Source organism: Ptychodera flava, chromosome 16 (genome assembly GCF_041260155.1).
Source record: "Ptychodera flava strain L36383 chromosome 16, AS_Pfla_20210202, whole genome shotgun sequence".
NCBI lineage: Eukaryota > Metazoa > Hemichordata > Enteropneusta > Ptychoderidae > Ptychodera > Ptychodera flava.
In genome coordinates, this window is record NC_091943.1 from 25,021,801 (window position 1) to 25,047,680 (window position 25,880).

General features: G+C 36.7%; 2 protein-coding genes across 4 annotated transcripts in view; both read right to left on the reverse strand.

The window, feature by feature from the left end:
• Positions 1-522: 522 nt before the first annotated feature.
• Positions 523-14,569, reverse strand: LOC139114403 (quinone oxidoreductase-like). 2 transcript variants are annotated; one of them, XM_070676120.1, is made up of 10 exons: positions 14,414-14,527; positions 13,979-14,069; positions 10,591-10,723; positions 9,255-9,407; positions 8,474-8,637; positions 7,513-7,564; positions 6,323-6,472; positions 3,059-3,160; positions 2,035-2,130; positions 523-1,285 (listed from the first exon to the last, which is right to left on the reverse strand). In XM_070676120.1, the coding sequence occupies exons 3-10, from the start codon at positions 10,708-10,710 to the stop codon at positions 1,121-1,123; spliced, it is 1,002 nt and encodes a 333-aa protein (XP_070532221.1). In that variant the 5' UTR covers positions 10,711-10,723; positions 13,979-14,069; positions 14,414-14,527; the 3' UTR covers positions 523-1,120. The 2 variants fall into 2 exon arrangements, with proteins under 2 accessions (XP_070532221.1, XP_070532222.1); XM_070676121.1 differs by lacking the exon at positions 13,979-14,069 and having other exon boundaries at positions 14,414-14,569.
• Positions 14,570-23,108: 8,539 nt separating this feature from the next.
• Positions 23,109-25,880, reverse strand: part of LOC139114401 (quinone oxidoreductase-like) — a 40,796-nt gene continuing 38,024 nt past the window's right edge. For both annotated transcript variants that reach the window (XM_070676118.1, XM_070676119.1), the window contains exon 9: positions 23,109-25,646. In XM_070676118.1, coding sequence (XP_070532219.1) covers positions 25,482-25,646 — 165 coding nt within the window. In that variant the 3' untranslated portion in view covers positions 23,109-25,481. The remainder of the gene's footprint in view (positions 25,647-25,880) is intronic.

Consider the following 25,880-nt stretch of genomic DNA (forward strand, 5'->3'; position numbering starts at 1 on the left):
GTTCCTATTCAAATCACTGCACTGATTACATAGAGGCATGTGATACCACATAGTATACTTCCTTGGCTGTGTTAAAGGGAGTATGCTGGGACTGTCTTATAACTTATTTCATTGTAGTACTTGATTTTCTATATGTCAGTACTGTATACCTGGCTACGAAATCTAGGATACCACCATTGATTGTATACATTATAAAGTCCTATGTGTCATAATTGAGTACAATCATGATCTGATACATAGAATATAAAGTCTATGGTTAGTTGTTACCTAGGAATCCCTGTTTAATCCTAAAGCTCTACGTGTAACTCTCCCTCATTCATCAAATGTATGGTGAGGATGTTATTCATCTTTCCTCATTATCAAAACCCATAATATGGCAGCTTTTTTGAGATTTTGTGATGACGACTTCGTAATCATATAAAAATAATCATTTTCAGGTGGCACTTTAGTTAGTTTTTCCACATTGAAAATAGGTCAAAAAAGATTTAAGGACTATTTTATGCTGCCTTATCAAAGTGGATGTTCAAAAACCACAATTTTACTTGTGATCAATTCTGCTTTAAGATGATAGAATTGCAGAAAGAACCTGAACATCTACATCGGTAAATTAGTTCAAATTTTCTGTTTTGAAATATTGCTTGGTCCAAAGACACCACATTACAGAATGCTGTTTAAGTACACTGACAAGGCAAAAGACAACATGTTACATTTACCGGAGAATTTGACAGTAGTACATTTACTTTACAATTTACCACGTTTAACGTAGCTGACAAGCTCTTGGACTCCCTAGTACCATGAATAATTGTATTTCAGAAGACCATTCTTCTGAAAAAACTGTCAGTACTATTAGCTGTTCATCCCTGATCAAGGATGGCAAGAAACTGCAAAGAATTGTCAATCAATTATTAAAAACAAAAACGTACAACATAAAAATTAGATTACTTGATCTATACTTATCAGCACCATCATTTTCTCTCAGAGACAGGGAAAACTGTACGCATTTACATTAATGTTAGAATTAAAATTATCCCTTCATTTGAGAAAAACATATTTCAGAGTTCTTTAGAAGGCATATTGCCCAATTAAAGATATAGTTCATATATATCATTTGCAGTTATTTTTATACATTCAGCACTATCTTTCCATGAGTTCCTTGTTTGTGGTCGATGACCTCACGATGAGCCTCAACAGCCTCTTCAAGCGGATATTCCAGACCCACCACTGGATTCAGAAAGCCTTTCGCCATTCCAGCACCTACAGCGGCAGCTATTTCCTTGTATTCATACTTTCCGGGGAGACAGAAAATGACAGAAAAAAAATCAATCAGGATACAACTTTATGTAAACACAAACCTTTATGATGTTCAAAATCTTACAAGCACAAAACTTCCTAGGCACCGTGTCAAGCAAATTTTAATTTTGGTTTGTTTGCTGCTGTAAAGACAGACAAACTTCAAACTCAGAAAATTTTCTTGAAAATGTCTATGAACTTTAATAAGTTGACAGAAATTGAGAGATATTGGTGGGAATTAAGATTGTTTTAATTGCATTGAAGATTTTTATATTTGCCTTATCAATTAACCATTTTTCTAACTTCTTTTTCCTTACGTGTATACCATGACATTTCAAATGATATTAAACTTTAGTTGAATTGATTTTAAGATTGATTGATTGATTTTCGATTCAATAAAGCCAACCAATCACTGAATTCTTTACTGAACTGCCACTTCAACTCATTTTCATGCAAAAATTTACGTTTTTGCATGCACAGCATCAAAAACGGTGACCCAACATAAGGTCATGCAAGGGCCATGAAAAAGAGCTGTGTTATTGTTATAAGAAGAGTTGTAATATTTAATCTCTATTGGCAAGTTGAAATTCTAGCCATTACATGGCTACTCCATACCAATGTTGGCAGTCTGTTTTCTATGGGTTTGAAGAAAATCAACCACATCCATTGAAATTCTGATGTTTAAATTTATCTAAATGATTAAATATTTTGCTGTCCAGAAACTGAAAAATAAATTATACTCACATCATCTATATTGGTTAACATTACGCCAACAATACAGGTTTCTTTACCCATAGTCTTTCTGGCATCTATCTGTGTCGGACCACGATTTCCAACCACCTACATGCATCAGAAATAGAATATCTTATGCCTTAGGTGTTTTTCCCACCGACAGCATTTGACCTTCACACTTTTGCGGCCAGATTCTGATATTTCTTTATGTAGCCTCAATACTTTGCTTAAAATTTACTGCTTCAAACATTTATTAGGAAAATATTAAATTTTCAAAACTGGGAGTCTGTGAGGCTTGGCAGAATATGACAGCATTTTTTATGTTGATTGGATCACACTTAAATGCACTTTACTGTTCTGTAAAGTCATCTTGCTGTGAATAAGAGTCAGGAATACGACCTCTGTGTTCAACCATTCCTATTCTGTTGTTTTTATGCCATAATTAAATCTTGTAAGGCCAAACAAAAAAGTTGTACTGTTCCGATTACCCGACCTACCCTATTTTTCACTTGCTGACCCTAAACTTTTTAGAGCTACGTAAACACGGAAGTAAAAATAAAGAAATAAAAAACCCGTAATGTGACGCGTTCGTTACTTGGCATTTGATTTTTGCTTGAACGAGGATGTCTTTTATATTTTTATTCCTTTTATATGTATGATACATTTTTCTGGAAATGCTGTGGCCAGTGTTAGACCGCCCTGAACCCTGAAAAATGCATATTTAAAAATAAAAATATTTTGGATAACAAATATTCCTGCCGACCACTACCTTCCCTATTTTTGAATACCATGTTATCGGAACGGCACAAATTTTTTTTTTGGCCTAAGCTCATAAAAAATGAGATTAAAAAATAATCTACTTCATTTTTATGAGAGGCTAATGATGATAATAAACCTACATTTTTCCTAGCAGATGGCAATATTGAAGCATTGTTAACATACTTTGAATAAAATGTCAAAGTAAAATTAGGTATATAAAGGTGAGGTTTCTATGAATCTCATGAATTAATTTATGTAAAAATTTTGTTCAACTTACCACCACTCTTCCATGAGGGGCCAACAGATCAAGATCTTTGTCAAGGTTGACATTTGCCAACATTTCAATGATTAAATCAACTCCTTTGCCAGCAGTGGCTTCCTGTAAAGAGAAGAAATAGAATAATGTCAGTATATTCTCCTGTCAAAGTATCACAAGTCTCTCTGAACACCCAATGTACTGCGTTATTGAGTTTTCAATTGAAAAAATCATGTCAGCCTTGGAAAAACCACCAATGAGTCCACACTCTTTCCTTGTGAGATTTGCTGCATCTATGATAATTGTGAATCACTCATGCTAACCAGGTTGAGTAGAGCAGAAGTACTGTATGGGATACCTGAGGCACTATGGGATTCAATGAAAGTGAGACCAGACTGTTTGTTAAAAGTAAAACATGCAAAGTATTGGGCATACGGTGACAATAACCAATTATTTCCAATAGTTTGTAATTACTTCAACAAAATTTTTAGACTAGTCAAACTAAAACCCCCATGGTTATTCTGTTTTATAACTAAGTATTAAAAGCAGGAACTACGGTCAGAATAATACACTAGACCAGCAATCTCATATACAGATCTGTTTGTTAATAAGTAACACTATCTAGGCTACCATGTCACTACTATACCACTTGCACATTTACATAATATGCTACCTATATGCTGATCCTTTTAACCTTTGAACTCCTATTTAGTTGTAGACAGATCCAGCTACACCCAAGTTGCATAAGTTGATTTTCACTATATCATGGCGATCGCTGATTGGTGAAAGGATCAAGACGTCTTGAATGCACCTTAAATAATTATGTTAATGAGCCACTTCCGCTGTGGATAATAAGACAGCAGTCATATGGAGATACGTGGAGCTCTCTTCTGCACTGAGGAATGTACATGTGTTGGTACTGAACTAGTGACATTACATTTGTAACTCTTTCTTTTGTGAGTGTAGAGGTATTACGTAAGTCCTACGCCACCAGGGTAAATAACCCCTTTGGCAGAAGTGATTGTGCACTGTCACATGCATGAGCTGAAGCCATGCCCCAGCCTTGACTTTTGACTCTGGACAGCCGCTTCTAAGTAGCAGCACCAAGTGTTGAGTTTCATGGCTGTAAGTCTGGCGTGAAACCTAAGAGTTCAGTCAGTACACCAGAACTGTTTTACTGCAGGACACCACTAAAGCAAAGATGTCTGGGGCTGTAGCCGCTACATACGGGTATATACCTGTGAGGTCACCACGTGCCTTCAGTTTCAAGCCAGAAGAATGGTCAGCATGGAAACACCATTTCAACCTGTACAGAACACTGTCAAAGCTTGACAAAGAGGAAGGGAAAATTCAGGTGGCTTCTCTCACATACCATATGGGAAGACGGGCACATACCCTCTGCAAAACATTCACGTTTGATGATCCAGATGATAAAAATAATTATGAAAAGGTGCTTCAGAAATTTGATGATCACTTCTTACCAAAAATCAACGTCATCCGAGCGAGATTTAATTTCAACCAGCGTGTACAAAAGATGGGAGAAACGATAGATGAATATGTGAGAGCTCTTTATGACCTAGCAGATTTATGCCAGTATGGAGTGTACACAGATGAACTTATTAGGGATAAATTATTTTCCGGACTTATGGACAATATGGACAAAGACATGTTGCTTGACTTACTACTTGAAGAAGATTTGACACTGGAAAAAACTGTTGACATAGCAAGGAGATTGGAAATGGAAAAAGAGCAAGATTCGGTTCACCAATATTTTGGAAACATGTCTTTGGAAGAGGATGTTCGTCAAAACTCAGGATCGTCAAAACAGAAATCTGGTAGGAAACAAGCATCTGCATCTCACAGTGGAATGGAAGAAAATTCCAGACAGAGTTGTAGTAGGTGTGGCAGGCAGCATGGAGGAGGGGCAACATGTCTAGCCATAGGGAAAAGATGTTACAAGTGCAACAAAGCTGGACATTTTGCTGCTGTGTGCCGAAGCAAGGTCATGGGAAGGTCATCACAGCTGAGAGAAATAAAATAGCCTCATAAATCGATTTCAGCGGCATATACAGGGTGTTTTCTGTCCTAGCTTACTCATGTCAATTACAGCAGTGACATTTTGCCCATTCATGGAAGAAAACTCCATCGAAACATTACAAAATATATAGGTCAGGTTATACAACATATGTGAGCATTCACCCTACGATCTATGCAACAGCCTACCACTAACACGACAGTCTGCTGAAGTTTAATCTTTCAATTTATTCTGTTGTGATATTAAATATGCCCACAGACTTGGAGCAAGTCTAGTTGACTCTAAGTATAGGCAGTAAATCATTTATCAGAACTGCTACTTCTACTTTATATTTTAATTTTTGAAATTGCGGCAAATATATACTCCCAACTTGCAAATTTTAGGGCATTCTTGTTGTGCATGTATTTTACAGTTTTTGTTTCTAGAAGCATATGAAAATTAATGCTCAGACTTTGTTACTTCAACACTGCCACTGCCTGTACTCTAAATGCCTCTTTTATTGTGGACAGTTTGTACATCTAGACTTAAAGTCATCCGTAACAATGTAACCAGTGGGAGATTTTGCCAATTTGAAAAAAAATCTAAAACTTTGCTCAACCCCTCTGTACCTTTGCCAAAAAATCTACAGAACAATGAATTTTTATTCCCTCTGACCCAATGGTTTGATTTCAAAAACAAGTCTGAGCAGAAAGAAATACAAAAGAAACAGGACTGTAAAGGGCAGAGCACTACTTGGAAGTGGTAGACAAGATTCCAAGGAAAGATAAAAAGTCCTCTACGACTTTCATTCTTGGTCGAGAAAATTTCTTTCAGCAAATTCCCAAAAGATTAGAACTGTCATTTTGTAGGCTTATGTAACAAAAAGATATGCAGGATATTTTGTGATATTGACAGGAGTCTTGTATTAAAAAGACTCAAACTTGGACATTGTGCAAAATTTGAATGCTTTATCTGTATTTGGAATGCGAGGTTGAATGATGATACACATGCAGACGTTGACAGAAATGAATTTCCAAACATTTACGGACATCTGAAATTCATTTCTCTAGTAGTACTAAAATTTGCACAGCGACCTCATATTTTTATACTTGATTTTGAAAGAGAATGGTTTAAAATTTGCTTCAGGAGAGTTTGAGTAAAAGTTGAAGTCTTTCATTGTCATTTTTCGAGGTGTGAACCACCTTAAAGGCAAACTGTCATCTCACAGACAGCAAAGCATTGAAGTTTTCAATAGAGCTTCAATTCCTCACCATGATCTGTTTGGTGTAGTCCTCTTCTCTGTGATTGAACACTTTCTCAGCACCGTGCTTTGCTATCAGTTCCAATCCCTTTGGTGTGCCTGCAGTCCCCATCAAATTCAGGCCATATGCACTCCCTAGCTGCAGACACGCAATTCCAACCTATAAATGAGATGGCATAAATAGTCTCTAAAGTCAATGGGTGTGTATGCAGAACTATTAAAATATATGTGGTTTGATGATAAGTGCTCATTAACTCAAAAATTCACTTCTAATAACTCGTAAGTAAGGATTTGTTTGTAGATTGTCTTGCCTTGTTATCCCATTGCATCTTGGGTAATGTCCATACTCAGAGTAGTAACAGCACGACAGAATTTCAGTTTCTCCAGCAATCAATTCAGTTTCAGTGCTGATGTTTAAATTCAGCACAGACAAAGAATACTGATTAAAGGAAAGCCATACTATGATTCAACACTATACAAGCCTGATGGGGGTTTTATTTTTGGTTGGATTCATTGTTCTTCAGTTGTACTGAATTCAGTCAGAGTAGGTACAGATTTTAAGGATCACTACCAAATCATAGATGTTATTTATGAGTTTTAGCTGACAAGCATTATGTTATGTTGTGTATATTTCCTGTCGAAAGTCATTTGCTATTTCTGTGTAACAATTAAACCTTGGTGCAAATACCAGTATGTTGAGAGCAAACCAAAAACACTAGAGTACAGGCCTCTGATGACAACATAGGAACCCAAGCATGCTTGATAAAGAGTATCCGGGGATAAAACAATACCACTACCAACAAGAATAAATTTCCTGTGTATAGCAGAATGAAATATTGACATGTATTTTAAAATTGTTTCACTAAAATCATGAAACTATAAATTGTTTTTGCTGTAACTTCAATAACTGCAACGTTTGATGATTTTGATGTATTTTGCATTATCATCATTCCATTTATGAAATATCGATTCTTGTCTAATCCCAAAATCACGTTGACATCCCTGGTGTACATGTTGTCCACAGTGACTGCTTTATGCCGTTAACTGACAATAATGACTCATTTGTCAACAATAACATTACATATTTTAAGCACTGCATTGCATTTGCAGGGTTGGTAATTTGTATCTCAACACATTCAGGACAAAAATGGTTAAAATATGACCTAAAGTTACATCTACTTTTGTCCCCAAAATACTCACAGCACCACTGGCTCCATGAATAAGAACTGTTTCGCTGGCTCTAGCTTTACCTCTGAAAATAACAGAGATGCCAGACTTTATTATTGCCAGGAATGTGTAATATTAAAGTAAATGAAAAATCTCATCTACATTCTAAGTCTAACACATGATGACATTTGCTGTTTTGTTGACCACATCACTAGTGAGCCAAACTTCCGACTACGTCTACCAAACAGCACAATGCCACCAACAGAATCTTTTCAGATATTCAGATTTTGATATGCAATTTATTCAAACAGTTGAACAGAGGTCTCTGTATTTCCATGATTAACCAACTGTGTAACAATGCATGTGATACAGTGTATGTTTCCTGAAGAGGAGATTCTTAGTAAACTATGACTGAAAATTGGCAAGGAAAACAACTCCATCCACAGTCACTTGTGGTTCGATACACGGTGAAGGCTGTTGTATGCATTAGAACAATTGGAAGTTTTCAAACAAAGTGGCTACATAGACACGTATCACCAAGTTTGGAGACAGATCTTCCTTAATAAACAAGCACAATTTATTCAACAAATCAGTATCATTGGCTTCCATTAGATCTCTAAATTCATACGGCACCTGCTATCCAGTTTGCATCAAAATCGATCCTCTCTGCATTTTGGGGTACAATTTCCGAGGGGACCCACGCTATCAACCTGAAATGACCCTTCTTAACAACATATGACATATATTTGAAATAAGCAGTCCTACGATTGGCTATCTCCTGTCAGTGGGTGAGCCGTTGAAATTGTAAATTCAGGTATTGACCCATTGAGTGTACGGCAGCTGTTGTTTAAACGAGATCGTTTCATGTTGACAGCTCTGGTCCCCTGGGAAATCCCTTTGCACACATCCAGCTACACCTTGAAAACAATAGGTTGGACCAAACCATCCACTTTTAAAAGGTTAAAATCACTCCCTAGCACAAACCTACATGTACCTTTGGAAAAGACTTCTGTAAGCTGTGTAATAAGGAATTCCAACTGCTGCTCCTTGTTGAAATGTCATATTTTCTGGCAGTATGTCCACTTTGCTCTCTGCCGCTATGCCAAACTCTGCATATGAACCAGAGCTGATGTTTTTTGTATAGACTCTGTCTCCTGGCTGTAATAGACATTTTAAACATAATTATGGGGGGAAAGATTATACATACATGTATATATATATATTATATATATATATATATATATATATATATATATATATATATATATATATATATATATATATATATATATATATATATATATATATATATATATATATATATATATATATATATATATATATATAATTACGGGGGAAATGATATATACATATGTGTGTGTGTATGTGTGTGTGTGTATATATATATATATATATATATATATATATATATATATATATATATATATATATATATTTATGTCTTACACTGATTACTATATGTTATATATTGTATATGACTTTTATACCGGTATACCCCGGTATAACCAAATATACATGGGACGTTACATGCTGGATGCCAAAAGAAGAGTATTATTGATAATAATGTAAATTACTTCAAGTACAAAGTGATAATATACATGTAGTAGTTAATTTGCACTTGAAGTAATTCATGTTATATATGTAACTTCCAATGAAGATCAACAGTGCATGCAATCATCAATCAATGTCCACTCAAATCTTCTGCAAGTTTAACAAACATGTAATTTGAAGTTTAAAAGGAGAAGAATCCTAACCTTGAACTTTGTGACCTTTGATCCAATTTTCTCCACAACACCTGAACCATCTGTTCCAGGTGTGTAGGGCAATGCCGGTAGCACATTGCGGTTCCCTGAACGGATGTATGTTTCAACAGGATTGACACCAGCTGCCTTTATTTTTATTAATACCTAGAGGTCAAATGTTAAAGCAATTATGTTTGGCATTGGAGGGATTTCACATCACACCTTCATCACAAGTACTTTACTAGAAAGGTTTAGGTACATATGATGGCTAATGAACGGCTAATGGCAGCGTAGTGTGCGTATTTACACATGCACATGTACCCGGTACATGTATGTTCTGACAATTGACCTTTCTTCTTAAGTTGTGCATGTCCAATAACTTTGCCCCCAAAATTTAGGAAATATGCCAAATTCTAGTAATTTTCAAGTACTTTAATTTCTTCAAATTAACTAACATCAAACTCAAAGCACCCCATTAACGTGGCTGATTTTCTTTAGTAGAAGCTTTGCAGAGTTTAGGAAATCTAAAATCTCCCTCCATATCAGGAAATCATAGCAAGTATTTGTAGTGCTGCTGTAAATTGTACCAAATTATTCACATATCAAATATGCTGACAACTATACTATGGCTCAGCCTTTTCACCTAAAGTAACTGAAAACCTCAAGAAAATCTGAAAAATATTATATGTAAATTAAGAATTCTTAGTATTGTTTGTCATTTCAAACGGCAGTGCTACATGTTTGCGATGTCTGGTTATCATGCGACTAAGATGCTTCTTGTACTGATACAACATACTTTACGTTATTGCTCAACAACAAACTCAGGGAGTGGGGTAAGGCAAAAATTACAAAACTCAAAGATGCAAAATTCAACAATTGCTTGATGAAGCTGCTACTACATACATAAATGTTAGGGCTCAACATGTAACTAAACCTCTCAAATGTAACTATTTATTCCACTAGCTTCTACCCTAGCTGTGACACTTTGCTGCCACATTACAGACACGCACCAGTATTTTGAACAAATTATATTATAATGAGAATAAAGGGCTGTTTGGTGACTGCTATGGGTTCCGGTGAGAGGACAGTCAAATCAGTGTCCTTGGCTAGTCCAAGGCATATATGATACCAATGTTTGACTTTTTTGACATTAAGCCTGTGAAAATCATTTTTATAGTATCAATATTTTAGGGGCCTTCAAATGTTCAAGACTTTTTTAAAAACAACAATTTGGAAGTTCTGTGGGCCTTTCAGGTTGTAATCAACTTGACCAGATCATGACACATGAACTTTGCAGGATGACAGTTAACAACACATTGGAGGGGAATGACTGCTCTATATATCTTACCTCTTTGCTGCTTGGTTCTGGTATCGCAACACCATTCTGTAGTTTCATCACCTCAGGGGACCCAAACTCAGCAACCCGTATAGCTCTCATGATTCTGCCTGCTGCACGAGTGACTGACATCAATACCAGTGTGCTATAGAAGGAAACACAAACTTGGAAGTTCAACTCTGCGATTGCATAATAGTGGGGCTACATTTTTACTACCTGCCTGACATAATCACTATCTCCAGTGGACAAATGTACAAGTAGGACAGTGTAAGAGCAGCCCCCTAAAGAGCAGCCCTATGATGATGTTGTGTACAATTCTACTTAGCAATGCTTCATGAAAGTTCTCTTCTTTAATGGAGATTAATTATCCAAAAAAGTAATTTTATTCATGGAAGAAAAACATAAATATCAATGATACCACATTGGTGGCAATTACAGAGGTGCCAGAGTTCCTTGAGGGTTAGTATTAAAGTTCACAGTCCCTCTATGTGGATAGAGGGATTGATGGGGCTAATTATAATCTGCGAAATAGCGAAATGGTGAAATGACGAAATCACAATTTTTTTCAAATTGCAAAATGAAGAAATAAAGATAATACACAGAGAGAAATTACCTGCCACCTAGAGTATGCTTTATAATCGATGTTAAACCGAATACCCGGGTGCACACTGCAATCTGCCAGTGGATTCCAAAACCCATGTGTATGCCATGCAGGTTGGAAAATTATAAGAAATCTGCTGAGTTTCATCTGAATAAAGTCAAATTCAGTAAATCTGCACATGTTTTGATTCTCAACATCGAAGTTTAGCACTGAAAGTACGGTAAATTCTGCGAAATCACGCGATCGCGAACCCGTAAGTTGACAGAGCACAAAACCACGTATACCTCGAGGCTTAGGGACAGACCATTAGATCTTGGGAGGGGGTGGTCACGATCGGATTGTGAAAAAATACCGTCAAGGACAGTGTGCTCACATACGGTTTGAATTGGAGAAATATTTAAAAAAGGAAAAACAAGAATGACAAAAGCAAATAAGGCCTCCAACTTAGGTTACTGGAGGTCATCTTTAAGAACATGCATATCAACTTCTATAGCAATGGGACAAGCAGATCCTAAATTCATAAGCAAATGTCAACAACAAAAAATAGACAGAGACGGTTTGATAAGAAGAAAAGGTGGGAGTGGGTAAAAAAAATGTACAAGGGATCTGGTAAAAAAGTAATGCTAACTCATCAATCTTCTAGACCCTACCCCCTCCTGAATATCAAATGTTCCATCCCTTGGTATTACATAACGCCAGATGACAGGAAATATATTTACAATCTTGGGGATTTTTTAATTAATGCCATGAGTGTTATCATTCTAATGTAAACAGCACTTAAGTTAGTTACAGATGGTGAAATGCCTTCCACTGTGGATGGTGATTACAACATCTGGAATTATCCCGGATCCAAATTTCTCATCAGTTCTTGTGTGTCTTACATAGAAAAGTTGCAAAAATTGGTCTGCAATGAAAAAATTCACCTAAGCTTTGTTTTCTGGATCAAATTCTCCTACAAATTGATACCAAATATGACAAAATTATGTTCACAGCCTTCAAAACTGTCTCACAACATATCCTGGGTTGGTGTAGGTCATTTAAGGTCAAAAACTGAGGAAATTACCTAAAATAAACAAATTTGGGGGTTTCCCAACACTTGAGCAGAATATGTATCTAATAACATCCCTGGGGACTTTATACCAAATTACAAAGCTATCAAACAAGTAATTTTGAGATCAAGTTTTCTCAACCAAAAATGACAATATTGTCTTAAAAATACAAATTTGTATACTGCAGGACAATTTCCACATATCTAACTATTGTCATCTCTGTACCTCTGTGTACCAAATACAAAAGCTGTCTGTCCAGGGGTTTTAAAAAGAAAATACTGTTTACCATTTTTTGACCAACATTGACAAAATTACTCCAAAATAGTAATTTTCCCAAATTTGTCATAATTTCAACAAATTAGAAGCGTAACACCCTCACAATTTGACAAAGATCCAACCCAAATTTGAGAGCAATATGGCTGGCTGTTTCAGAGAAGAAGAATTTTTACTGAAAATGAGAAAAATCACCAAAAAATTCAGTAAAAATACAAAATTAAGGATATCTTCACAATATTCATAAAACTGTATAAGGTTCACCTAAGGTACTTGCACACAAATTTTCAAAGCAATCAAAACAGCGGTTCTTGAGATATTAATTCTTGACCATTTTCACATTTTGTAAGCTCATTTGCATAATTTTGGCAATGCATACTTCATTTGAACAAAATCACATCTATAGCCCAGATGCACACCCACACACCAAATACCAAGCTGAAATGTGCAGCGGTTTGCGTGTTTTTGATGTTGACGGACATACTGTACGTACATACATACATACATACATACATACATACATACAGACGCCATTGACTTCAGCTTATACGATAAACTCACATTGGTATAACCAAATGTGAAATAAAAATTGTACGACTGAAAATGTTAAATTTTAATTTTTTCCAAATGAGAATAGATGTGCAAATTATTTTTCTGAGTCTTGTAGATTAATTTTACTCAATTGTGTTCTAAATATTTTGTCTATTTTGCAATGTAGTGTGAAGATTTTTTCCCGAAAAACTTTCTGATCTGAATTTTTTTCCGTTTCTGATCACCCCTCCAAATATATCTAAATGTTCGTCCCTTAGATCTCTTGTACCAAGATAAAAATGTTTTGCGTAAGCATGCACGCATACACGTAGTTTGGCAGGAGTATGCTATAAAACGCCCGCCAAACAAATAAACTAAACCGACAATGATATGTTAGCTAATCAGTGCCTTTTCTTTATACTGCAAAACACATGCCAGTAATAAACTTGTTGTGGTCCAAATACTTTTCATGTGACAGAAAAGCCAGTTTGGAAAAAACATAGGCCAGCTGTTTTTTTTCAGTTACTCGAAAATGAATCCAATTCCGAGGCCGATTTCAGCAATGTTCAACATGGCGTTTTACAGGTAATGTTGTACTAGTGAGAGTAGGAGACGATTATAAAGTATACTCTAGGTTGCAGGTAATTTCTCTGTGTGTAGTTTCTTTATTTCTTCATTTTGCTATTTGGAAAAAATCGAAAATTGTGATTTCGCCATTTCGTCATTTTGCAATTTCGCCGATTATAATTAGCCGACTGATGGTAAGTTCTACAGAAAATTATTTTCTGCGGAGTGACTATACAAACAGGGTGAAGAAGGTCGATTTGGATAGAGTAGAGACTGCAAGTAAGCAACGAGGCTTTCAGTCTGCAACATGTGCAATGAGGAGTGGTCAAAGTCCCTAAATCTAGGAATATAATTCACACATGTTTGTCATATTTAATACCTGCATGTGAAATATGTAGAGATACAAGTACTTCTATCAATCCAATTTATCCATTTGATGGTGTTCAGTTTTTAACATGTTGTTCTTTCATCTGAAATGTACCATACCACACTCTCTGTTAGTGTGTGTGGGGTAATAAAAGATTGATTGATTGATTGATTGATTGATTGATTGATTGAAGTACATTCTGGTCAGTGATATCGTGTAGGTGTGACCACTTGTAAATGTACCTGTGGTATGATAAACAAAATAATGCATGGAATGTCTTGCAGAGAAGTCTAGCCCTCTAATGACTGACCAGGTGTGACCAACTACATATTTCTGTCGAACTCGTGTTGATTGATAACGTACTACAGTGTAGCATGGATAGCAACACAGAACACTAGCCGCGGCCGCTAATATGCCACATGATTTGAAATTATAAAGTTCTCTTACTTGTCGATATGCCTTAGATAAACGCCGTTGCACCGGTTAGTCAAGTCAATCTCACTGTCAATAACACAACTGCTAGAAGGCGACTTCACTACAACAAGTTGAAAGAGCCAGTGTTGAATGACCTTTTTATATCCAATGATTTAGGTCGAGGTCACTGGGTCAAAACATTTTGTAATGTGATTGTATGGTGGCGCTGTTTATGGAACAGGTTCAGATCTTGCAAGTTCGCGTCCTGAATGCATTTTTATGATGATCTTTTTTGTTAAAATGACTGCTTTTAGGCAGAGGGGCAAATAAGAAATTTAGATTCCTTATTCACACCGCTGTGGTGAGAATAGCCACTTCCTTTATTTTAATAGGCACTTTGTTGGAATAAATTTTTATTTTTCATAAATAATTACAAGTTCGCTGACGTAATGAAACTATTAAGGAATCCTTCAACCATCCCCTTTCAAAATCACGAATGAAAATCAGAGATCACCGCGAAAATTTGGTTCTAGAGAAACAAATTAGACAAAATTTACCGATATTCGATTTTTTAAAATGGCCGTTATCTCTAAACTCTATAGAGAAAAAATAAAATTTTCGAATGTCGAAAAACTAGGCCAATGAAAAGTTTACTGACACCAAGAGCTATGAAATGAAACCTGTAACCTCCACAAATGTAATAATCTCCACAAATGTAATATCAACCACAATTGTAATAAAATGCATCCATAAATGTAATATCGCCCATAAATGTAACAAAAATCAACCATAAATGTAATAAAAACACCAACCACAAATGTAATAAATGGTAACCACAAATGTAATATAAAAACACCCATAAATGTAATACTTATCAACCATAAATGTAATAAATCTATTTTGCCGTTGCAATTGAGGAATAAGCCCTCAAATATTGATCTATGTAATAAGGAAAGCAACTCCACACATTATTAATTTCTTGATTGTTTGCGTTTAGTGTGTTTTGCATATTTGAAAGTGTATTTTACGTTTCCCTGTTTTGTGTACAGAACTGAACGTCAGTGCAGTCTCTACTCCAGAGTGGGGAAGACTGTATAACACTACGATCCTTTAACGCCGTTTTTTTCGAAATTGCCATACTTTCTTAATCGATCGCCTCAAATTCGTCTTCAGTGGATAAATTGTGTGGAATAATCGATAGATTGTCTGTATTCCTATGCTGTCCCACTTGAAGTTTGTTCCTTCACTAGGGATGCCAGGGTGTCTAATTTTGTTCTACTGTGTTCAAGGTAGTGTTCGTATTGTTTTTTACTAGATTGAAATATATGTTCTCGTCAACATGTTTTGTGTCGTAAGTTTCTGTTATAAGGTTTTATATTTCTCTGTTATTTGTTCTGAGTCATCTGTCATAAACTCTGTGTGGTATCACTGATTGACGAGTTATTTTGACGCTATATGTAATTATCAGTGTCTAGAACTGCTGTTCCACTTCCATTATTTAACGGTTTGATCAGTACCTCGCCGTTTTCTGATAGCGTTCTCAAAGTATTCTATTCTGTGTTTCGGAAAGGAAACCTAGTTTCAGGAAAGTATGCAATAACATTAGACTAGTCTTATTAAAGTTATTATTTACTCTTTACTTTATTGTTTACTGATAAACAAATGATCACATATGCAAGTTCATTTATGGTTGAGTTTTATTACATTTATGGTTAATTTGTTTATTACATTTGTGGTTGCGGGTTGTTACATTAATGGTTGACTATTTTATTACATTTGTGGTTGATTTTATTGTACTTGGGCCTCAGCCCAAGTACATTTGTTTTCATTCCGTGGGAAAAAACTCTGTAAGGTATAACCATTTCTGGCTGAGACCAGGGAGGGCAAAATGTCTTGGCTTCATCTTTCTTGGCATAATAAATGGCGTAATGATGTTAACTGAATAGAAGTGCTGCTCTCAGCCAGTCTTGAATAAGTGAGATGTGAATATTAATGCTTCTCTATCTGAGTTTTTGCCACAAAATCTTCTGAATATAATCAAAATGTGCATCGAAATGCAACAATTAATGCACCCTCCGTTTCCTAAGCGATGGCACGACCCTTGCTACACCCACTGGACGAGCCAAAGTGGGAGGGGTAATTTCAGTTTGGTCGAACAGGAGGGCTCGAGACCAGAATTTAACATTTAAACTTGAAACATGTTTAATCACTGACAAGATGTGGACTAGTGTTAATCACAGTGAAAGTTTGAAAAGGAAAGGTTTTATATCCCGGACACAATGAAAAACATTACGACTGGAAACTGTACCCCCAGTTGAGAATAGTAATGCCCACAGCGATGGAGAACACTTATCCTTGAGCTGAGAAAACCAGACCATCATTTCGAAATAGAGCTGCAGATTCGAGAAGCTCGTTCAAAATAGCTAGGTACACCCCAAAAGGGTGGTTTCGAGTTTTGAGGGCAAATTTCGCCTCCTTCATATAGAAATCGTACGTTTGTTTTTCCAGGAGAACACACCATTTGACACAAAATTTGCATGTAAAGGGGTCGCCAGTAAGTACGTGGTCAAATCTGGCATAAGAAACAATATGAAATGTTGGGTAAAGCCAGTCCAAAATAAACTGATTTGAACTTTTGTGTTTTGTAATTTATACCACTGCAGTAACATTACCTTTTTTTGACAACATCACACAATGTAATACGTTTTGAAACTGAATACTCCGACGTATTCTGTGTCTCCTTTGCTAAAAAATACGGTATGCCGATTACCATGTAAGGAGATGATGACGTCAAGACAGATTTGTAGTGCGTTTGGTCCTGGATGGTGCACGAAGTCTTGTCGAGGTAGCTTGTGTATTTATTTCCTAAATGGGAGAGATTAGGGTCGATCTAAACGAAGGCCGAAGAATGTTATGATACTCTAAGCGAGCTGAACTCTAACGCGAATGGTTGGATAATTTGGAGGATGTCTAGAACCGGGGTCTAGAATGATCTCGTCTCATTAAGATTATTTGGCGGTCAGTATTGAATTTCAACTGCGTCACAAGTTTGCAAAATGAGTATTCCGTCGAACGGTCAACGAACGATGTTTTGGAAATCTGGAGACATGGCACATCGCATTTTTATTTTAGTATTTTATATTTTACAAAAGATTTAAGAAGCAATGATTTTGTCGAAAATTCTGAAAAAAATATAGGAAGATTTGATCGCGAACACATTTTCACTTGGGGTCAACTAGCCCTGCGTACGATGCTGTGTGTTCCGCTACAGCTAATCGCCCCGCTCACCACAGCTCTGCAAAGACCCGTACGTAGGGTCGGTGACTTCAAATCCATTTTGGGACTTGACGTAAAAAGCCAAATTACTGCCGAAATTCAGCGTTCTTGGGCCCAAGTCGTATCCCAGCCTACCTCAGCTACTCGATCGCTTCCAAAAATGACAGTCTTTTATTCACTTCTCGTAAATAACCGTCGATGTCGGCAACTCTCTCGCTAGCGGGCTGCGGGTTGCGGGCATGAAAAAATGTGTGTTTTTTGATATCATTTTCGCCCTTCTCACACTTCAGATTAGTTCAACCGCCGATAAAAGCACAATTTTCAAAATCGTTTTCAATGCCGTTTCAAATAATTTTATTGTGGTGAACACGATTATAGTCCTAGGAAACTTTTCAAAGTCACGCTGGATCAAATGCTTGAAGGGGGCATACCGGCATGGAGCGACTATCATACTGCAGGTGCAAGTCATACGTTCATGATATTAGGAGATAAATTATTGAGAGCTGCAGAACACAAACTCATCCAAAAATATTCCTATTAGATCGATTCCTGAAAATAAGGCAACGCACCGGCGTGTTTTTCCCACTGAAATTCTCGCGTAAAATGTTAGCAGAATGTCGTTCTCTAAAGTCGCGACCTCGCTTGAACCGAAACGGCAAAGTAAACTAAGTCCTTTGTAACCGAAACGGCAAAGTAAACTAAGTCCTTTGTTGTACGTCGTTTTCTTTTAAAGATTTCATGAAAAATACACGGCATTTACAATACACATCACTTCTACGCTTTTTTAAGTCAAATCTTTCCTTATGCATTGCATTTAACTAGGCATTGTTTAATTTTCTGTATGAGTTGCCCTGGAACCGAATTGTGAATGGATGCATTACAAAGAATTTACTTCCTATGGCCTGATACTAGAAATGTAACAATTTTCATTCCGCGATAAGTGGCGACATTTCCGAGGCGCGATTTTTTTTTGTCAGTCTGGTATTACGTATATTCCTCACTCACATCCATGGCAAGAAAGAAAAGTGATTCAGATCCCTAATTATTTGTAATGGCCAGGCAGCTCGGAATAAATAAATTGGTCCTCGGAATCCCACTTTTAGTTTAGCAGATTTTATTTTTTTCAGAAACATGACGTATTTTCACCCATTTGGTTTGGTCTGTTATAGCATCTTTAGTCCAAAAAATCAAGTTTACAGCATTGATGTTTTCAACAGCCTTCAAATATACAGTATTACGTTAAAATACACCATATAGTAGTGTTTCATTAATTTTAACCATCTTGACCTGAGGTGAAATATGGACTTGGCAGGAAAAGGGATACTGTACGATAGACCTGATCATCATTATTGATAATAGACACATTCTAAAGGTTTTATTCTTATATACTATATGCCATATTACATATATTAGAAATCTAGCCATAATTCTAAAACCCGCAGCCCGCAGCCCGCAACCCGCACTTTAGCAGATACCGGGGTCAACATGGGGTCGCAGCCATGTTGCCTCAAAGCTTATTTCTGTCTGCACTCAAAAATGTCGGATATGAACCTGAAAAATCGATGCAATTTCGTCAAAATTCGGCGAAATTTCAGCCTATAGACAAAATTTCATCTAGGTAAGGTAAATTTACTGAAATTTGATCGACAAATAATCCTGAGCTTGAACGTGACAGCTCGCCTTCTCCGGGAAGTCAAGTATCTAGCTGCCCATACACAGTTGCCCATATGGCCAGGTTTATGAGATTGTTTTCAAGCGAGCGAGCCAATAGAGCTAGAGGTCTGATTTTTGGTATATAGGAATAACTTAGCAATACAATTATTTTGACAAAATGTCACGTGACCTCAATGACCTTTGACCTCAAATAGATATATTTGTCCACAACTCAGTAACCACAAGTGCTACACCCTTCATATTTGGTATGATGGGACACCTTATGACACCACATATTGTACCTCATTAATTATGCGCATATCTAATTCTGAGCAAGCCAATAGAGCTGGATGTCCGATTTTTGGTATATAGGGATAACTATAGGGTAGAAATCTAAGTATGCCCATCTAAATATTAGACATCTACCATCGAGAACAAAAGAAATTTGCTGTAATTTGAATATTTAAGGAGTTTAAGCAATTTTCACTATAAATAAAGAACCCCTGCCTCAAACTCCACAAAAGTTGCTAGACATATTTTGCCGTTGTCATGCCATTGCTTCGTTTAATAACCAGTTAATCAAATGCCTAATTGACAGGAGGAAATTCAAGACCATATTTGAATAGTAGTATATATTGTCCTCAAAATTACTCTATCACGGCCCAAGTACTCATTGCCTTCAGCAATACTGCCTTGTTACAATTGTGGTTGATATTACATTTGTGGAGATTATTACATTTGTGGAGGTTACAAACCCCAACAAGTGGTGTGTCAGAAAAGAATTGAAAAAGTGAGAGAGTCCGAATATCTGTCCCCCAGGCGCGTTCTGCCTTAAGCGGTTAAACAGTATTTTGAACGTAATTAGGCAAGAGACGACATTTTCGCAAACAATCGCTCTAAGGCTTACTGCCGAGCTGTGATATCAACGGTTGTCGAGAATTGCATGTTTGCGATAACAAACTTGGATCTTTCATTTAGGCTGTTGATGTTCCAGTTGATCACATCCACTATGATACACTAAACTGAGAAATTCCTACGGGAAAACAGAAAAGTAAGACCGGGCGCTCTTTGGCGACAACAAGCTTAAGCAAAGCTTTGATAGCCATTCACATCTGAAGCCCTAAGGATTCGGATTACTCCTCAAACGCAATATACTTCGGTATGTAAAGTCGTCCTATTTATAATTTTGTATCGCGACAAAGTGGGTAAGCAATATGTTCGGTTTAAGAGTATTGATGCCGGCTTGTAACCAGCTGGGTTACCAGTCTAGTCTGACTCAAGAAATACTTGAGACGTAGGCCTAAGGGACCGTTCAGTTTTTACGGCCGGGGGGGGGGGGGCCGGCAAAATCCAGGGGGGGGGGTCATCGTAATTTTGGAATCCGCAAAGGGGGGGGGGCATTGCTTTTTCACTTGTAGGAAAGGGGGGGGGGGTCACCACATTTTCAAAAACATAATACCTACAATAAAGTGCACTTTATGCCATGGCCATGATCAACCCTCTTTACCGGCGGGCCGCCTTCGGCGGCCCACTACAATAAATTGACTTTATGTATTACTCATGACCCTCTTAATGGGCAAATGCCTTTGGCGGCTCACTGCAATTAGGTTTACTTCATGCAATGGCCATGATCGACCCTCTTTACCGGCGGGGCCGCCTGCGGCGGCCCACTTCAATAAATTGACTTTATGTAATAGCCCATTTACTTCATGCAATGACCATGGTCGACCCTCTTCACCGGCGGGCCACCTTTGGTGGCCCACTAGAATAAAGTTGACTTTATGTAATGGCCCATGACCCTCTTAACCGGAGGGCTGCCTTTGGCGAACCACTCCAATAAAGTTTACTTTATACAATGTCCATGGACATAAGTTGTCTATGGAAATGAAGTTAAAAATTGCCTTACAGTCGTCCTAATTAACAGACGTTTGCATGGATGTGGCTGAGAAGTTTGTTTCCCTGGCATCTCTGCTACTCGAATAAAATGCGCCGCCTACCGAAGTTCAAATGCAAACCGTGCGGGTAAATTAGATATATGGGTTTTGGTTATTTTTCAGCGCGCGGGGGAGGGGGGGTTTCATCAAATTTTTTCATCTGACAAAGGGGGGGTCATCTTTTTTTCACAAAAAATGCAGGAGGGGGGGTCTATATTTTTTTGAACACCGGCGACAAGATTTTGCCGCCCCCCCCCCCCTCCCCAGGCCGTAAAAACTGAACGGTCCCTAATACTATCATAGGAACCAAGTACTGGCACAGTTGGAAAAACAAAGCCGGTACTTTAAGTGTATGTTCCCGAAATCAAAAGCACTGTAATGTTTAAATTATCCACTTAGGAGTTACATCTGACCCTCATAATACACATACACATTTTGCACTTGAAAACTTCATTTTTTCTCACTTTTCGCAGATATACAATATCTTGGGATACTCTATATATTTGCTCATTTCATTGCTAGGCCTGTGCGTGATTGCTGCCTTAGGTATTTAAAATGGAAGCAAATACTGTATACCCACGCCATTTTATGCTGTATCTAAAGATGTTCTATGTTCATGTAAAATATTGTCTAAAATTTGTGACTTCTTTTGGGGTGGAAATTCTACTCTTACTCAATCATTGGATTTTCTTGTCTTAGACTTTTAGTTCAGAAGTTGCTTTATCGCAAGGAAACACTAAAATTGCTGCTGTAAATTCAATAGTGTTCACATTACTTATTGTTATTTACCAATCTTTTCCAGGTCATTTTCCCTACTCGACATGTCTATTTTATCTGTAGTACAGCTAATGACATGGTCCTCCTTTACTCACCTGCACATTTTTGTATTTCACCAATTTTGTTTCTGCCTTTCATTTCTTTTTGAACAAATATATGTGGATTGAAATCTACTTTTATGAAATCAATAAAGAAAACATCATCCACAAGGCAGTGTGTACTTGTCTTCGATTTCATCATTCTGAGCTATGCTGAAGACAACCTTTGCACAATGTGATAGTGGTGATCATAATTGAACGCTTCAGTTTAGACTTTTGGGAAAGTCAATGTCAATTGTAGCTATGTTTAACACCAGGGATGTAGTGAGTTAAAGCCAATTGTAGCTATGTTTAACACCAGTTAATCATTGAAAGTCAAGTAACTAGGTCTCCACTTGAAGGAACCATTTCAATTCATAATGTAAGTTTCTCCTGTGCAAAGTTTAATCTTTCTATTGGTAGTCGTCACATTTCAGGTACACCATACAGTAGTTTTTCATGGAAATATTTTAGTATTTCAGTAATACGTTTCCTCTGAAGAGCCATTTCGAATTGTTAAAGTCAGAATATAAATTAATGATCAAATTGCATCTTCTCAAATGTGTCAACACGACTCAATTTTGCAAATAATAGTTTTATGAAATTGTACACAAAAAAGCATACAGAAGACAGACCTACCAAAACTATAAGAACACGACATTCACATGTAGTTGCTAAACACCCAGCAGTCTGTGCCAAAATTTGCTTCCGAGATGCAACTCGCCATTGTTTTGGAAATTTATTCCTCCTATATGAATTGCCATGATAAATACACACGGTAGGGTTTCCCCATGTGAACACAACATTTTCCCCCTCCTTGAACAAAAAATGCAGAAATTGCCGAGGAATTTTCTTCAGTTGCTGCTGAAAAGTCTGCACACATTCACTTGAAATGATCTTTAATGCCAACAGCAGTAGCAGGCATGTCTAAACATTTAATTAATCTACTTCCACGATGGTACCACAGATTCTGTGGGGAGCTATGTCAAGAATAAAACCACACGAACAAAATTTTGTACAGAGGCAGTCAGTTCAAAAAATCTTTATTCTTTATTTTTCCTAATCATGTTTCCCTGAAAAATGATTCAAAGCATAAAATACAATGCTATTCATATTCAGAACTACCCTGGTATTTGTCACTTTTTTGAAGTCATTTTGTCAAGGAAAATCACCATGATTTCATTTATCAAAACACGATGTATTAGTAACGTATGATAAGTTTCTAAGGTCAGCTTGCCTGTGTGTGGTTGTCCAATTTTATTCAACAATGTTGTGTTTTTCCAAAAATCACTCTATATATTGGAAAAACGCATTGCCATGCTCCTTGCCTGAATATTGCACCATGTTACAGCGAGGGCACGAGTTATCGGAACACCAAATTAGGTAATTACCCAGCAACTTAGCTGAGCACTTTGCAATTTGACCTGGCATTTACCTAACAAGAGTCTGTTTTATTGTCTGAAGACTGATAAGATATCCACAAACTCAGCAGGCAGCTCCCACTGAGTAAACTGATATGCCTACAGATTGACGACTTTGCGTTCAACTGGCATCTAGTTCATGGGAAAATTGTGAAAAGGGGGAATAAATATTATGATGTAACACAATCTATTGTACTCATTTTGTGTCCTGGGCCTGAACCTGATAGGTTTTGCCTCTGTATGTTATTGGGAATTGAAACATCGCAGCATCCCTTGTAAATCTAGAGTTACAAAACTCGTCAAATTTACCACCTTCCATGAGCCCACCACCGACGTTGATGGAACAGTCTATTTTTATCATATGATTGGATGGTTGCTCTGACAGCCAGTGTTTCTTCAATGTATGTAATTGTGATTAAAAAACTGGTAATAACATGCATATATACAAAAACAGGACACAAAATGACAGCGGCAAATCATGTTTTACACTTTACAACATTTTATTCCGGCCCTTCAAAACTCTCCCATCAACTACATGCAGCTGCCAGTCAAAATGTTTTTTGCAGTGTAGGCATATCAGTTTACTCAGTGGAGGAGCTGCCTGCTGAGTGTGGTGGATATCTTATCAGTCTTCAGACCATAAAACAGACTCTTGTTAGGTAAACGCCAGGTCAAATAGCAAAGTACTCAGCCAAGTTGCTGGGTAATTACCTAATTTAGTGTTCCAATAACTCGTGCGCCAAGTTAAACGTACCTGTGTGCGTAGTAATTTATGAAAACACAATTGCAGTTGAACTACGTGTACTTCAGCGATATTTTCATGTCCTCACTGAACTTCACAATTTTCAATTTTAATGGAAATTGTCATGTTCCATACAAACAATGATCTTGTTTAACCTAAACACAAGGGGTAAAAACAGTGTTACTATCAAAGTATTATGACATATATTAAGCTACTCCGGTTGTGTTAGAGGAAACATGTAGTATCTGTGTGCTAGGACTTTTTATAAATTATTTCATTGTAGTTCTTGATTTTCTATATTGCAGTACGCAACATTAGTATGGTGTGAAGGATACTGCCATTAGTTTTACATACTATAATAAAGTTCTTTATGTTGTAATTGGGTACAATCAACTATCTGATAAAAAAAATAAAGTTTATAGCTAGTTGTTACCCAGGAATCCCTGCATCATTCTCTCTATCTCTACATGTAACTCTCCCTCATTCAGCAAATACATTGTGCTTTTCAATTAGTTTTCCATTCTGAAAATAGGTCAAAAAAATTTCAGGAAATATATATTTTTTGCTGCCTTATCAAAGCGGATGTTTAAAAACCACAGTTTTGCTTGTGATCAATTTAGCTTTAAGCTGACAAATTGAAGAAAGAACCTGTACATCTAAATCTTTAAGTTAACTCAAATTTTCTGTTTTGAAATATTGCATATGGTCCAAAGACACCACATTACAGAATGCTGTTTAAGTACACTTACACGGCAAAAGACAACATGTCACATTTACTGGACAATTTGACAGTCGTACATAAACTTTACGACTTACTGCGCTTGACGTAACTGTAACATACACTTATAAAATCAAGTTCATGTACTCCCTAGCACCATGAATAGTTGTATTTCAGAAGATGATTCATTTAAAAAACTGTCAGTACTATTTACTTTTCATCCCTGATCAAGTTTGGCAAGAAACTGCAAAGTGACACAAAGAATCACCAATTAGTAATTAAAAGCAAAATTAAGTATAACATTAAAACAAGATTACCTTATCTATTCTTATCAGTACCATCATTTTCTCTTGGAGACAGGGAAAATTATACACATTTACATTAATGTTGAAATTAAAATTATCCCTTCATTTGAGAAAAATATATTTCGGAGTTCTTTAGAAGGTATACCGGTATTGCCCAATTATAGATTTTGTTCATATATATATCATTTGTGGCTATTTTTACATGTTCAGCACTATCTTCCCATGGGTTCCTTGTTTGTGGTCGATGACCTCATGATGAGCCGTGGCAGCCTCTTCCAGCGGATATTCCAGACCCACCACTGGATTCAGGAAGCCTTTTGCCATTCCAGCACCTACAGCGGCAGCTATCTCGTCATGATCGTACTTTCAATGGAAACAGAAAATGACAGAAAAAAGACTATGGTCAGGTTACAACGTTATGCAAACACAAACCTTTACATGTGTGTCTGTAAAAATCTTACTAGTACATTGACTTATAAAGCATTGTGTCAAGCAAAACTTAATATTGTTTATTGTTGACTGCTCTGAAAAAAAGGACAGATTACAAACTCAGAAAAACTTCTTGAAAATGTCTATGAACTTTAAGTTGACAGAAAT

Bases quoted from the DNA above. Each gene is read 5' to 3' on its own strand.
- LOC139114403 (XM_070676121.1), bottom strand. From the start codon at position 10,710: ATGTCAGTCACTCGTGCAGCAGGCAGAATCATGAGAGCTATACGGGTT. The intron at 8,638-9,254 runs GTTAGGATTCTT...TGTCTATTACAG, and splicing joins CAAAGGTCACAAAGTTCAAG to CCAGGAGACAGAGTCTATAC. The intron at 3,161-6,322 runs GTGAGGAATTGA...TTCTCTTTACAG, and splicing joins ACTACACCAAACAGATCATG to GAAGCCACTGCTGGCAAAGG.